The 14528-nt window shown below is 31.0% G+C and overlaps 1 protein-coding gene across 1 annotated transcript; it reads left to right on the top strand.

Moving 5' to 3' along the window:
• Nucleotides 1-3403: 3403 nt before the first annotated feature.
• On the top strand, nucleotides 3404-14515 carry LOC115882679 (CTP synthase). The gene is made up of 12 exons (XM_030900872.1): nucleotides 3404-3689; nucleotides 3993-4163; nucleotides 4246-4463; nucleotides 4520-4684; nucleotides 4747-4958; nucleotides 5134-5301; nucleotides 5356-5450; nucleotides 11018-11097; nucleotides 11153-11282; nucleotides 12438-12545; nucleotides 12633-12806; nucleotides 13808-14515. Exons 1-12 carry the CDS (start codon nucleotides 3524-3526, stop codon nucleotides 13894-13896), a joined length of 1776 nt encoding a protein of 591 aa, XP_030756732.1. The 5' UTR covers nucleotides 3404-3523; the 3' UTR covers nucleotides 13897-14515.
• Nucleotides 14516-14528: the final 13 nt, after the last annotated feature.

Below are 14528 nucleotides of genomic sequence, written 5' to 3'. Positions count from 1 at the left end.
TTTGCACTTATTTAAGACTCACCCTGTATAAATATGCTTCATTTACTTATATGGACTATATTTACATATTAACTAAACTAGCATGCATTACTTGTGGTAGTTTGTGTAGTCTGGTAGCTAATATGGAGCTTGCTAATGGTATTATGACTCAAGACCTTACATTTTTATACAGTATGTCCCCGGATTGCCTTTACAAGAGGAAAAACTTTTTTATTTTTAACATTTTGAGAAAAAATATTCTTCATAAAAAATTTTGCTTGTTTGAAAATGGTTAATCCCGTTTATACTTTCCAAAGTCCAAAAAATCAAAAGGCGTTTCTGTGGTAAAATAATTTCATTTTCATTCTTTGACAGATTGTTATATTGTTATTGTAAAAATTTTAATTAACGTCATATTTTTTGCTGTTATAAAATCTTAATGAAGCACAAAATTTATCTAGTTTAATGCTACGGAACGAGTGATAATAGTTATCGCGCGGAAAATGCGATACTTTTGCAACAGCAAAAAATATGGCGTTAACTCTGACGTTAATCAAAATTAATAATAGCCACCTTTCAAAGAATGAAATCGAAATTATATTACCATAGAAACGCCTTTTGAATTTTAGAATTTTTTTCTCGAACTTATCGTGGACTCACCTTGTATACATTGGCGTACTCAGAATTTTTTACAGGGGGACATTTTTTCTTTAAAACAATTTAATTTTTTTAATGCATTAAATATTATTTTTTTTTTAATAGATTTATTCTGAAATTTGTTATTCGAATTTTGTTTTAAACAAAATGTCTGGGTTTTTCAAAATTCAGTTTCAATAATTTAATAATAATGGCCTAGTTAAATAATTTTAATTTTATAATTTTTCCTTTCTTTTTTGAGATATACTTTTTTTAGCATTTTATTGTGTCTATTTGTGCCTTTATAAATTTTCTTTTCAAAATTATATTTTTTTTTTCTTTATTAGAATTACTTGTATTTAGTCATGTCTGTGATAGTTTCTAAGCTGGTTTGTGGATTATAACATTTCTACAGTTTCATTTTAATATAATTTTATAATGAAAGTTTGTTCACTTTTTATTCTTTTAATTTATTATTTATTCTTATAATTAGTTCACGTTGTACCATTTATTTTTTGTACCTAGGTATAATACATAACAAATACTAACAATATAAAGGTTACGGATTGTAATATGACTTTTTATGCAATATTAACAATAATACTCAATTTTCTTATACAGCATCATTTTTCGTGTGATTTATACTAACACATTTATTGGTTTGCTCAGTTTTCTAAAAAAATAAGCGAAAACCCAGATTTTGTTTAAGCATTGATGAAAATGGCTTGAAGGTAATAGCTTTACATTTGTCGCTTATGTGTTTTTTGCGTAATATATGTATCATATCGTATAATCAAAAAGAAAATAAATTTGTCTATTATACATAAATTAAGAAAAATAAATTTTTATACAGTTTTCTCAAGCATTAATTTCTTTTTGATTGTAGTCTATTATATATTTTGTAAATATTTATTACTTATTTAATTATTATTTCAGATACGTTGACTAAACTGGCTAATCTTTGCCAACAGGAGACACAATAAAAATACTTCTACGGTTCCAGTGATATTTAATGTGTTATTTTCAAGTTTATTTCACTTTTTAGCAAGTTTTCTCTTGTTAAAAACCTTTATACATACTTTTCAGATTTTAAAAATCATTATTGAGCGTAATATAAACCTAATATTGTTTTAACTTATTTTAACTTATATACATACCTACATCAAAATATATATGTTACTCTATCCTGTCGTACACTGTAGTGAATAAATTAATGCTCTAAATGAATTTGTTTTATTTTGTGAGTTGAGGATGATAAACACAGGATATTGATGTCAGGTGAAAGGTTGTGTAGGAATATTAACTTAATGACCCATTTCACACACACATATATTTTTATTTTTTCTTGATTGATAAACATTTGAAATAAACGAAATATTTTTGTATTTGTGACTGATTAAATGGAAAAAAGCACCTCAAGTTGATTCGGAAATGTCGATAGGGTTTTCTCGAATAAAATTTAATCAAATCTTTTGTTATGGAAACTAATTATTAAATATTCATAATAATAAAATTATTAAATAATAATAAAATAATAAATAAAATTTATATAATTAAAAAATAATTATTAAAATAATTAAATAATAAAATAATTATTAAAATATTCATTCTGTTAGTATTTTGCATAATTTTGAATTGTTTGAATTCAATTGATGGACAATAGCCTGAGGCGTATCTTACGATTTAATGTTCTTAAAATTACTGTTCAATAGTAGGCGAGAATGCTTTGAGAAAAAGGTCAATAAAGTCTGAATCTTACTATTGTTCGAATAGACACTTTTATGCCCAAATAAAAGCAAAATTAGGTTAAGAAAGAAATTCCGAACCGACAAAATAATACAATTTTTAATTGCCGAAATTATTGTTGGGTCGTTTATGACTAAATAAGATAGTAAATGAGCTTTTTATGGTGGGCAATTTCAGTTGCAGGTCATGCTTCAATGCGGGACAAATCCTCAATACAGTAGCGTAACTTATTTAATACAAAACTAATACACATACATTAAGACTTAACTAAAACTAACATTAGAAATCTCCTTTTAGATTAAAGACAGGCAATGACCATCACTGCTGTATCTGGATCATCTGTATTTGTTTATTTTTTGTAAATTATATATTTATAGTTTTTTTATATTGCAATAAAAGTTGCCAACAAAAACTTCGAATGACGCAGAATCAGCTGCAACTGACTAAAGGTAGTTTAAAATTAAAGTTAATATACCGAAGTACGTTTTAGCTTGGTTTAAAATGTCGATTTTCTCGAAAAAAGTGGCGAACACAATCCCTTTCGCTACGCCACTGGTGGGAAAAATATTTGGTTTATAAAGATAATCGATTTTTCAACTAAAAATGTTCATTAATATTTGCAGTTATAATCTTTATTATTAAAGCAATATATTTTTAAATATAATAGGTAATTTATATATAAATCGTTCAAATTTTGTTTCGTAACAGAGATATATATGATATAATACAGCTGATAACTTCTAATAGGTAAACTCAGAGAATAGGTGGGTCAGCTATAGTAGTCTAATTAATATTACGCGATATTTTAAGGATTAACTAAAGATAACAGTCAAGAAATTTATTTATAATCACCTTTGAATAAGAAGACTAATAATCACCAATCATTATTATTTTTTGACCTCCCTCCCCTTGTAGACCTTAGCGCGAACATGGCGGCCACGTACCTATTCACTGGCGGCCACCATGATTAAAATTTCTGCGCACGTTCATGGCGTTCATGCTTCTTTATCTCTATATCTCTGCCATTTCTGCTATAAAACCAAATTCACCAAAAATCTGCCGCCATTTCAACACGTGGGGTTGTAGAATTTGTATTGGTTTTTCGTAAATTATAATATTTTACGAAAGACAACTTCCGATCTACATTATTTTTCTCAATAAAATGAAGTACATTTTGGTAACAGGTGGTGTAATTAGTGGCGTTGGTAAAGGTGTGATTTCAAGTTCGTTCGGGGCGATATTAAAATGTTGCGGCATAGAGGTTACCATGATCAAAATTGATCCTTACATTAATTTGGATGCTGGAACATTCAGTCCTTACGAACACGGTAAGTTTATAATTAGTTCTATAGTTTTCCCAGTCGTGTAGTTAATGTTATTTGTTAATTTTATGGAATACCAAAAACCAGTCAAGTGACAACCTAAATACAATGTGGACAGATTTTTGAACATTTTACTGCAAATGTTAAATGAATTCTTTATTTAATTATATACGACCAGCCGTCCTTTTCCTAAAAAGGTTTCCCTTGCTTGACATGTTTTATGGTAATCTTCAATGTCACCTCTAAAATAGAAATTGGCCACTGTAAGTAAGTACAGTTAACAGATTTTTAAAATTAAGGCATTTTTAGGTGAAGTTTACGTTTTGGATGATGGGGGCGAAGTAGACTTGGACCTGGGGAATTATGAAAGGTTCTTAAATATCACTTTACATAAGGACAACAATATAACCACGGGGAAGATATATTCGTCTGTTATTGAAAAGGAACGACGCGGTGATTACCTAGGAAAAACGGTACAGGGTGAGTTTTTTTTATAGAAAATAAGAACTTAAATAGTTATATCTATGTACTATGTTAACGAGTTCATATTTATTATTTGTAGTTGTACCACACATAACTGACGCTATTCAAGAATGGGTTGAAAAAGAGGCACAGAAACCTGTGTCCGATAATGGAAAAATTCCTGACGTTTGTATCATTGAATTGGGTGGTATTATTGGAGATATTGAAAGCATGGCATTTGTCGAAGCATTTAGACAGTTCCAGTTTAGAGTAAAGAGAGAAAACTTTTGTGTGGCTCATGTATCTTTAGTTCCTCAGGTATATTAATGTTTTTTCAAACAAAAATTCACTTATTAATTGTATTTTTATTTTAGCCAAAGACTACAGGAGAATCAAAGACAAAACCAACACAGTCGTCAGTTAGAGAGTTAAGAGGACTTGGCTTATCTCCTGACATAATTGTTTGTAGGTCGGAAAGACCTATTGAAATTAGCGTAAAGGAAAAAATTTCAAACTTTTGTCATGTAGCGACACAACAAGTAAGCTGTAACATTATTGTAAAACTTTGCAAGTAACATTAAAAATTTCTTTGATCTTCTAGATCATAAGTGTGCCTGATTTGCCTTCGGTTTATGAGGTGCCAGTTTTCATTGAAAATCATGGCATGGCCGACTTTTTGAATGACAGGTTAAATTTAGGTATAGCTCCATTGCCGCCTAGGAAAAGATACATGACCAAGTGGATTGAATTGGGGGAAAGGATACGACATTTGAAATATGAAGTTGTGGTGGCCATTGTTGGAAAATATACAAGGTAGGTTTATATTTTAATATTTAATTTTGTTAAAAAGATATATCTTTGAAAGGTAAAAAACATGGCAATTTCATTTATTTTTATTGCATAATATTATTTACTTAGCCTTGATGAAACCTTTTGTGGTCTGCCAAAATTTATTAACATAATAATTTAAATCTGTCATTCCTTTTAGGCTAGAAGATTCCTACACTTCCATAACTAAAGCTTTACATCATGCGGGTAACAAATTAGGTTATAGGGTAAATATTAAGTTTATCGAAGCCTCGAATTTGGAGAAGACTATGCTCCAGGACGATCCAGCTTCTTATCACAATGCCTGGCGCGAATTGTGCTTATGCGAGTGAGTTTTTTTCACAAATTCTGTTTTTTTTGTATAACCGATTTTTTTTTTCAGTTGTGTGGTTGTACCAGGCGGTTTTGGTAAAAGAGGAGTGGAAGGGAAGGTCGAAGCAGTGAGGTGGTGTCGACAGAATGATAAACCATTTTTAGGTAAATATGTGTTAATTTTTTTATTGAGAAAATAACGAAAAAAAAAAGAATGAAAAAAATAAATAACAGAGGCTTAAAATAATCACAGGCTACTTAGTGTATTCAGTGATTCAGTGAAAACTATTTCACTTTTTGTTTGATATAAGCAAAAATTATATTTATCAAAATTGTTTATTCTGAAACCTCTGGCCTTCATTTAAGCTAAATCAGTTATTTTTATGTGGCGCTCTTTGTATTATTATCAACAATATATATCTGTATATTTTTAAATTGACCTGAAGGAAATTATTGTTGGTTATTGTACAAAGTAGTCCCTTGAAAGGCAAATATTACAGCTCTTTAAGAGAAATTAAATAGAAAATACAGTGCTTTTATTTTATCCCATACTTTTAACATACAACTAACTTTTTATTTTTGCACATATTAAAAAAAATTATAGGGTTTTTAATCAAGCTGTTTTACTTATTAGCCAAAATGTCATACACTGTCAAATATCACAGAAATTGGTAAAGGAAGGTACAATTTTTAAAATAGGACACTCTGTATATTAGAAGTGTGTTAGATAGCACATTTATTTATGATTTCAAAAACATATCGTGCGTGTCTCTCTTGTTAATAGTTTTATTAAAATTTGATAGAAATGTGTAAAAATAGTCTGTATATGTAAAACTCACACAGTATGGCCAGCTATACAGGGTGGCGCACCTCATTCGCCTCGGTTGATCATACGAAAACGGAAAGATGTAGAAACAAAATATTTTATGGGTATATGTGGGGAGGCAATGTGCACAATTTAAAATTATTTTGAAATATACAGGGTGTTTCAGAACTAAAATCCATACCAAAGTTATTTTTTTTCTTATGAAACACCCGGTATTTTATTTTTGGATTCCTGGGTCCAAAAAAAGGTATTTATTATAAGGGTTAAATATGTTTAAAATCTTTGGTTTTTGAGATATTTAAAGATATTTAAATTTGCATGCTTCTATAGAATAGATTATTAACACCCTGTACATTACTTTTCAAAATTAACTTTTGTGCTGAATTTAAATAAACTTTACTAGAAAATGTTATTGCTTCCTTAAATTTATATAGGGGTATCAAAAATTGCCGGTCTATTTTAATGATTTATTTTATATAAAAATTATTTCAAATACAACACCCTGTATTTTTTATAATAAATCGAAGCAGATTAAAATGCTCTTTCAAACTATATTAGGGTTTCCTATACCTATCTAGCTCAGATTTTGAATAAAGATCAATTTTTCAATAAAATGGCAACCAAGAGGGCTATTGTCGTCGTGGCAAGTTTCTAGTGACAGTTAGTAGCTATTTTCAAAATCGAAATTAGTTTATGGACTTTTTTAAATTTATACCCGTTTACTTTTATTTAATTTATCTACAATAGTTTAATAAATAATATTTATTAAATATGTATTTATTATTCTCTCAAGAAAAATGAAGAAGTAGTTCTTTGATTTATTTTACGATGACTTGTAGATGATATATGGACTTTATATAATAGAAGCAATTACGGCAAATTAATTTTCTTCACTTACAACGACAGGTTTCTGCCTAACAGGTTTTTTATAAACCACACTACCAATTCTGCGAAATAGGACAAGTAGTTTTTTAAAGGAACGCTTATCAGGACGATTCCTATTTTTGAATACCTTTAAGCATAAGCTGTAGAGGCCAAGAAGCAATTTTGATCCCAAAATAAAATCCCTAGAAACATATCCATTCGTTCCGCCAGTTACTGCTTTATTTTTTTTAATAAAATAACGAATACTTACTTATTAAACTAATGTAGGTAAATTTAAATAAACTGTTATAAATTATAAATAATAATATGTTAATATCTCGAAAACTGCGACTTTGACTGATTTTGATGTTATTACAAATTTTGTTGCAAATATTATTCCTAATCTTAATTTGAAAACCGCGTTTCGCTAGCTAAAAATTTTGAAGTTACGATTTTTTAGGGAAACCCTAAAATAGTTTGAAAGAGCATTTTAATCTGCTTCGATTTATTATAAAAAATACAGGGTGTTGTATTTGAAATAACGAAATTTTTATTTATTTTATATAACTACCTTTAAATTCAGCACTAGAATTAATTCTGAAAAGTAATGTACAGGGTGTTAATAATCTATTCTATGGAAGCATGCAAATTTAAATATCTTTAAATATCTCAAAAACCAAAGATTTTAAACATATTTAACCCTTATAATAAAAGTCTTTTTTTGCGCCGAGGAATCCAAAAATGAAATGAAATACCGGGTGTTTCATAAGAAAAAATTGGCGCCGGGAGGCACGTATAGCCGCTCATACTAAAATATGTTAATATCTCGAAAACTGCGACTTTGACTGATTTTGATGTTATTACAAATTTTGTTGCAAATATTATTCTAACCAAAATTTAATGGCCAGATTCTCGGGTGCCACAGTATTTTTATGCCAAATTTGGTTAAAATCGGTTCAGCGGTTTTTGAGTTATCGTGTTACAGACGGCACACAGACATACACCATGAAAATATTTTGTATCTAGGTCATTTATGACCCAAATAACTCATTTTGAGTGAAATTAAAAAAAACTTTATTTTGCCGATCCTAATAGCCTACCATACCTATTGGTATGGTCGGCAAAAATATAACTTTGGTATGGATCTTAGTTCTGAAACACCCTGTTTATTTCAAAATAATTTTAAATTGTGCACATTGCCTCCCCACATATACCCATAAAATATTTCGTTCCTACATCTTTCCGTTTTCGTATAATCAACCGAGGCGAATGAGGTGCGCCACCCTGTAGATCGTACCAAACAAACTTTTAGTCACGTGATTAAGCTTGACTGGAACAGCATTGTCCCCTTTTAAATATTTTCTTTTAATCAAAATATTTTGGGAAACAAAAATAAATTAATTATAAATATATAAACAGTTATTATTTAGATCATCAAAGCTCACCTTCTTAAACAGCACTTAAGGGACATAAAGCGCCATTACTACCGCTTTCCCGTTCAAAATATTCTAATAAGGTTGCGATGAGTTTTTTTCAACGGCTATTAAGCTATCTTGTACACTTTGCACTAAAAGAGGTTTTAAAAAGAACAATGTTCGACTGCAAGGTCTGCTAGTAGATTTTTTTAAGCAATTTAATTTTTTTTATAATATATGTGATAATCATATAATATTCTTCTAATGAATCTCCAAAAACATCACAAAAAGTTATAAGTCATTTAAAAGCGGGACAAAAAAATTGAACGCACTGTACATGCATCGTTTTGCATGGTGATCCACCGTACCATCTAATAGTCTGGAAACTTTGCTTTTTTCTATATTAAATATTAAATTTTGAGAAATTTTTATGTCAATATCACATGCCTCTGTATATGCATTGAGTCAGGTAAAATATAAGTTAGTTATCTTTTGATTTAACGTTAATTTGAGTGGAAAATGTATTTGAATATTGCCTGTGTCATGAATTGTTGGCCTTCAACTTGAAGCCACGAGGAAGTGGAGGTCAAAAAATATTTTGATAATGCTGACCTGTTAGTGCTAGACTATGGGTCAAAACAGGTCACACATGAGTCAAATATATAAAAAAGGTGTAATCTGATTAAAATTATGCAGCAGGAAATTGATAACCTGCAATGCAATCACAACACAGATTAAGAGTTTGAAACATTTTTAAATAAAAATATTAAAACATGCTTGTGTATATTTTAGCATTTTATTTTAAGATGAATGTTAAAGACAAAAGTTCTTCAGAATTCGATTTTGCATCAATTATGTGTTAATTTTCAAAAAGACTGGCTTGAAAATTATTGATTTTCCACAATTTGCAACAAAAGTTTCCAGAATATGTTTTCTATGAGTATTCTGTATATAAAAAAATTCAACTAATATATTATAATTTATTAGTTGTTTTGAAATAAAGCTAATTTTTTTTATTTTTTATTTTAAAAGACAAAAATAATGTGTTAGGTTGTTTCACTTTATTATATGAAATTAAAGCAAAAAAATTAATTTTTAAAAAACTTCTGAATAATTGAGATACATTTTTTTAAGGCAAGAATATCAAAAGTTGACATATGATATGTCATTCTATTTAGAGTGTCATTTTCTATCGAACAAAGTAAACAAATACCGAGGGTGTCATTTATTTATAAATCAATAGTTGTAGTCATTTCCGGTGAAACAGGAGGTAACCGAAAACAATTGAACACGTCAATCAATCTTAATTTATGTCATATACTAACATACCAAATCTCGTTTTTTTATCCGAAAAAATAAAAAAGTTATAGGGGTGGGCCACTTTTGAGACGCACCCGGTATAAAAATTTATATTTTTATTAACACCTGTATGTTTTTGAAATATTGCATGGTCAGGCCCAAGCTTTGAATAAGAAGACTAAGGAAGGAGCATAATGCTATCCATGTATTCATGCATGGTGGGCGGAAAAAGCACTCTAAGGTGGGGATCCTTGACAGTTCTGTTTGACGATTCATTTGACACATTTGAATTTGATTTGAAATTTTGTGGATTTGTCAGTCTTTACGGAGCTTATTTTATGTTAAATATTTATTATTTATTCTACTACTGATAGTTGTATAAAGGTAGTAAATCTAGATGGAAATTGTGGCAGAACTTAAATTAACAGTGACACTATCGCGATTTATCGAAAAAGACTCTAAAATAGTTGGTTGTGTAGCGCGCGGTAGATCTCGGCAAAAATTGAGTGAAATAATGGAACAACTTTTCGCTAGTAAGTGACTATATAATATACATACGTGTAGTAAACCGATCATTTATGTAATTCACTTAAATTAACTAAATTATATATTTTTCTTGCATTTTGGCTTTTATTTATTACTTGTCAAAGATTAGATGTCAAAGAACAACGTAAATTAAAACAACAAATTATTGAGTCTACCCTACATCATAGTTTTACATTTTTTAAATAAAATTAGAACGACACTGATAAACCGGAATTTAAGTCGGCCATATTTGAGGCGCATCGCGGTGTATCTAAGATTTTTGATATGCTCCTTCCTTAGTCTTCTTATTCAAAGGGCCCAAGGTTATTAAAAGGTAAGGTTGTCTCGTAAGGCCATCTTGATCTGCCATTATCGAAAACGTCATCTACTACGTCATAAGAATGATACCTCTCATAGATAAAGGGATAAAAACTGCCCACAGTCCGAGAGTGCATTTCCGAATCGATATTCATTGTGTACTTTATTGTTTATAGTGTATGGCGTCAATAGTTTTCAGTTGTTTGATGTGTGTTTTCTTTATTGTATTGTCCATTTATCTCTCTTTGTCGGTTGCATTTTATTTTCTATTCCTTTTATCTATGATTCTATACTTTTTATCTACGTCAGAGGGATGCTATTCCGCTTCGCTCCTCCAAAAGTTACGAGACAACCTTACCTTTTAATAACCTTGGGTCAGTATTTTGGCCTGTAAAATTCGGATTTTTAAATCTTATCGTCTCTATAGATCTATTAATTATTTTATGTCATGGAAAAAATGTGTACAACATTATCTTTTTTTCAAGGTATTTGCTTAGGATTCCAAGCTGCAGTTATCGAATTTTCTCGTAATCAGCTGGGTCTCGAAGATGCACATTCCACAGAAGTAAGACTTTTTATTTTCCGTAAAAACTTTATTTTTAACTGTACATTTTTTTTAGGTAAGTGAAGACACGAAAAACCCCGTTGTCATCGACATGCCTGAACACAACACTGGCGAAATGGGTGGCACAATGCGTTTAGGGAAAAGAACTACAGTTTTCAAGAAATCAGCAGCCAACTCTAAAATTAGTACGTTTTTTTTTTATTTTTTTATTTTTCTTGTAGTTTTTAATGGCTGGTTAGCTAAAGATTGTAGCTGGCTAGAAATTATTCACCGCGCCCTTATAAATTTCCCCTTTCTTGAGTTATAACTCAGCAAACAGTCTCAGGGTTTTGACAAAAACCAGTATCTGAGACGGTTTTACAGTTTATGGCACAAATGATTGTCGTCTTGGCACATTCGGTGGTGAGCTGTTCTGGTGTTTTCCCCCATTTTTTTCCTGCAGAATAAATAAAGGAAATATTTGATTTTTGCTAATACAAAATTTAGCGAGAAAAATCTTCGTGAGTATGAAACCATTTTTATACAAGACGAGACCTCAGTGCGGAATTCAGAACTCGAATGGCCAGATGCTACATCTTCTCTGTGTTACTCTATGGATGTGAGAGCTGGACACTGGATGCACAGACCGGAAAGAGAATAGAAGCCTTCGAAATGTATGTGTACAGATGGATGCTGCGAATCTCATGGGTACAAAGGATCACCAACGATGAAGTACTCCAGCGCATGCAAAAACAAAAAGAGATACTGAATACCATCAAGGAAAGAAAAATGCAATACCTGGGTCATGTGATGAGAGGTGGTAGATACGAAATACTGCGCCTCATAATAGAGGGCAAATTGCAAGGGAAAAGATCAGTAGGAAGACGCCAGAACTGATGGCTAAAAGATTTAATGAGATGGTTTGAACGCTCGTCTGCGGAAATCTTCCGGGCTGCAGTTTCCAGAGCCACAATTGCCATTTGGATCGCCAACCTTCGGCAGGAGAGGGCGTGATAAGAAGAAGAATACAAAATTAATTTGCTCATGGTGAAACTAGGATTTTTAAGAATTTTCAAAATAATATTTGACGTGTTGAATTTGACGGTTTATAAATGTTGTTAATTGTCTATTTTTTTGGTCTAGAAATGATTTATGTTTATTGGATTTTAGTGCAGATTAGTAGTGTCTCTAGATTACAAAAATATTTGTAAAGTTAGGTTAACTCAAATTGTATGCTTCATATAAGCGCAAGATAAAGAAGTATGAACGGCATTGCCTTAAGTTCTTAAAGGTAATTCCTTAGGGATAATATTAAGTGTTAGGACTAATATTTGAAGTGTTAACCAACCTTTTTTTTTCAGAACGGTTATATGGCAATAAGGAAAAAATAGAAGAACGTCACAGGCATAGGTATGAAGTTAATCCAGCCTATATAGAAAGATTAGAGAAAGCAGGACTTGTATTTGTTGGTGAGTTCAAGTACCAAAGTAACTTCCTAAACCAAAAACTGATATTTATTGAGTAGTATTGAGTAACTGTTAATTTGTTCTCTTCAGGTATTGATGAAAGCCAAGAAAGGATGGAAATCTTAGAATTGGAAAATCATCCGTATTTTGTGGCTGTTCAGTTTCATCCAGAATACCTGTCAAGGCCCATGAGGCCATCACCACCTTTCATGGGTCTTATTCTAGCAGCTAGAGGAGATAAACATAGCGACTACTCCGATTCTGGTAAATAGTGTTCTATAAACAATGAAATATTTTATTGCTATGTCATTTCATGAAGACTCCTGGGCTTTTCACCACTAGAAGAAAACAATTTGTCAATAATATTGATTAAAAGTTGACTAAAAATATTCATATTTATAGCGAAAGTTTGAAGATCTTTGGGTTTGCCTCACAATTGTTATAAGGTAGTAATTGTTAATTGAACATCAACAGTTTACAATAGACGTAGCTGCTAAAAAAACTAAGGTGTTGCTTAATAGTTGTATTTAGATATTTTAAATAGTTTTTTATTTGTATTTTTAGCCGACCATACCAACAGGTATGGTAGGCTATTAAGATCGGCAAAAAAAAAGTTTTTTAATTTCACTCAAAATGAGTTATTTGGGACCTAAATACAAAATATTTTCATGGTGTCTGTCTATCTGTCCGTCTGCCTGTAACACGATAACTCAAAAACCGCTAAACCGATTTTAACCAAATTTGGCACAAAAATACTGTGGCACCCGCGAATCTGACCATTAGGTTTTGGTGGGGTTTGGTGAGGGGGTATGGGAGGGGGTTAAAAATTTTAAAAAATGCAACTCCAAAATTACAGTAGCTAGCGAAACGTGGTTTTCAATTTAAGATTAGGAATAATATTTGCAACAAAATTTGTAATAACATCAAATTCAGTCAAAGTCGCAGTTTTTGAGATCAAAAAAATTGGAAAAATTCCTTTACTTTGAGACTAAAAGAACTGCCTACCAACTTTTTATTAACATATTTTAGTATGGTCGGCTAAATGTGCTTCCCGGCGCCATTTTTTTTCTTCTGACGACAGGAGAAGGTATGCCTCCTGAAACATTTTTTTCGGTTAGGCAAATTTGTTTTATAGTAAAGTACTGCTGACCACGCATTTTCTTCTAGTGGCAAAGTATTTTCAAGATATTAGCAACTTCTTAAGATGTTTCTACCAAATTTCTTATGATCGGCCTTGTATAATCTGTATTTATTTTTTTTTACAGAAGAAGAAGTGGAGGTAGCGTTAAAAAAGCTCCAAATTGAGCACGATACGGATAACAGCAGCGCATATAGCAGTTCGAGCTTACCTTAATTTATTTATTTATTTTTTTGAACTTATTCCTTGTAAAGCTTTATTATTTTTTATCTTATTAGTAGTAGATAACATATAAACTTCCATTTATTTTAGTTAAATCTAATTTAACTGCTTTCTCAAGTTCCTATCATAAATCATTTTGACAGTTGGAATTATAGCTCAGAGTTAATAATGCTTTGCTGGCAATTGAGTTGACAAATTGAATGGTCGCAACTAAAGAAAAGGACGCGTCATCAGTGAAAATGGCGGCGCTGTCAAAGGATTACCCATAGAATCTCTGGGTATTACACTGACCACCGACCAGCATACGGCTCTAGAAGAGGCGATACTGGACGAAGCAGGGTTGCCACAAGAACATTTTTGATTTTGCAGAACTTGGCCATAAAAATATGTAGCATTGTGTAGCCATCCATGACCAATAACTGTAAACTATCCAATAAGACGTACGTTCGTCAAATTTTAAAGCATGATACGTGTCTCACTTCCACTCGTTTGTAGGTATAGTAAACGCCACGAATGTTTGGGAGTGATTCATCGCTTGATGAAGTTAGAATCGACACGCGCGCCATCATTTTTACATTAAAAACGTAAATTTTTACCGCAGACGTAGGTCTTTAAAGGCCCGGTCT

Source organism: Sitophilus oryzae, unplaced genomic scaffold (genome assembly GCF_002938485.1).
Source record: "Sitophilus oryzae breed Bouriz unplaced genomic scaffold, Soryzae_2.0 scaffold_179_pilon_pilon, whole genome shotgun sequence".
NCBI classification, from domain to species: domain Eukaryota; kingdom Metazoa; phylum Arthropoda; class Insecta; order Coleoptera; family Curculionidae; genus Sitophilus; species Sitophilus oryzae.
This window is presented reverse-complemented; position numbering and strand designations above follow the sequence as displayed.

What these genes read in the sequence shown, in the direction of transcription:
- LOC115882679 (XM_030900872.1), top strand. Translation starts at nt 3,524, where the DNA reads ATGAAGTACATTTTGGTAACAGGTGGTGTAATTAGTGGCGTTGGTAAA. An exon ending in AAGATGCACATTCCACAGAA is followed by an intron (nt 11,098 to 11,152) that starts GTAAGACTTTTT and finishes CATTTTTTTTAG; the next exon opens with GTAAGTGAAGACACGAAAAA. An exon ending in AGCAGCCAACTCTAAAATTA is followed by an intron (nt 11,283 to 12,437) that starts GTACGTTTTTTT and finishes TTTTTTTTTCAG; the next exon opens with AACGGTTATATGGCAATAAG.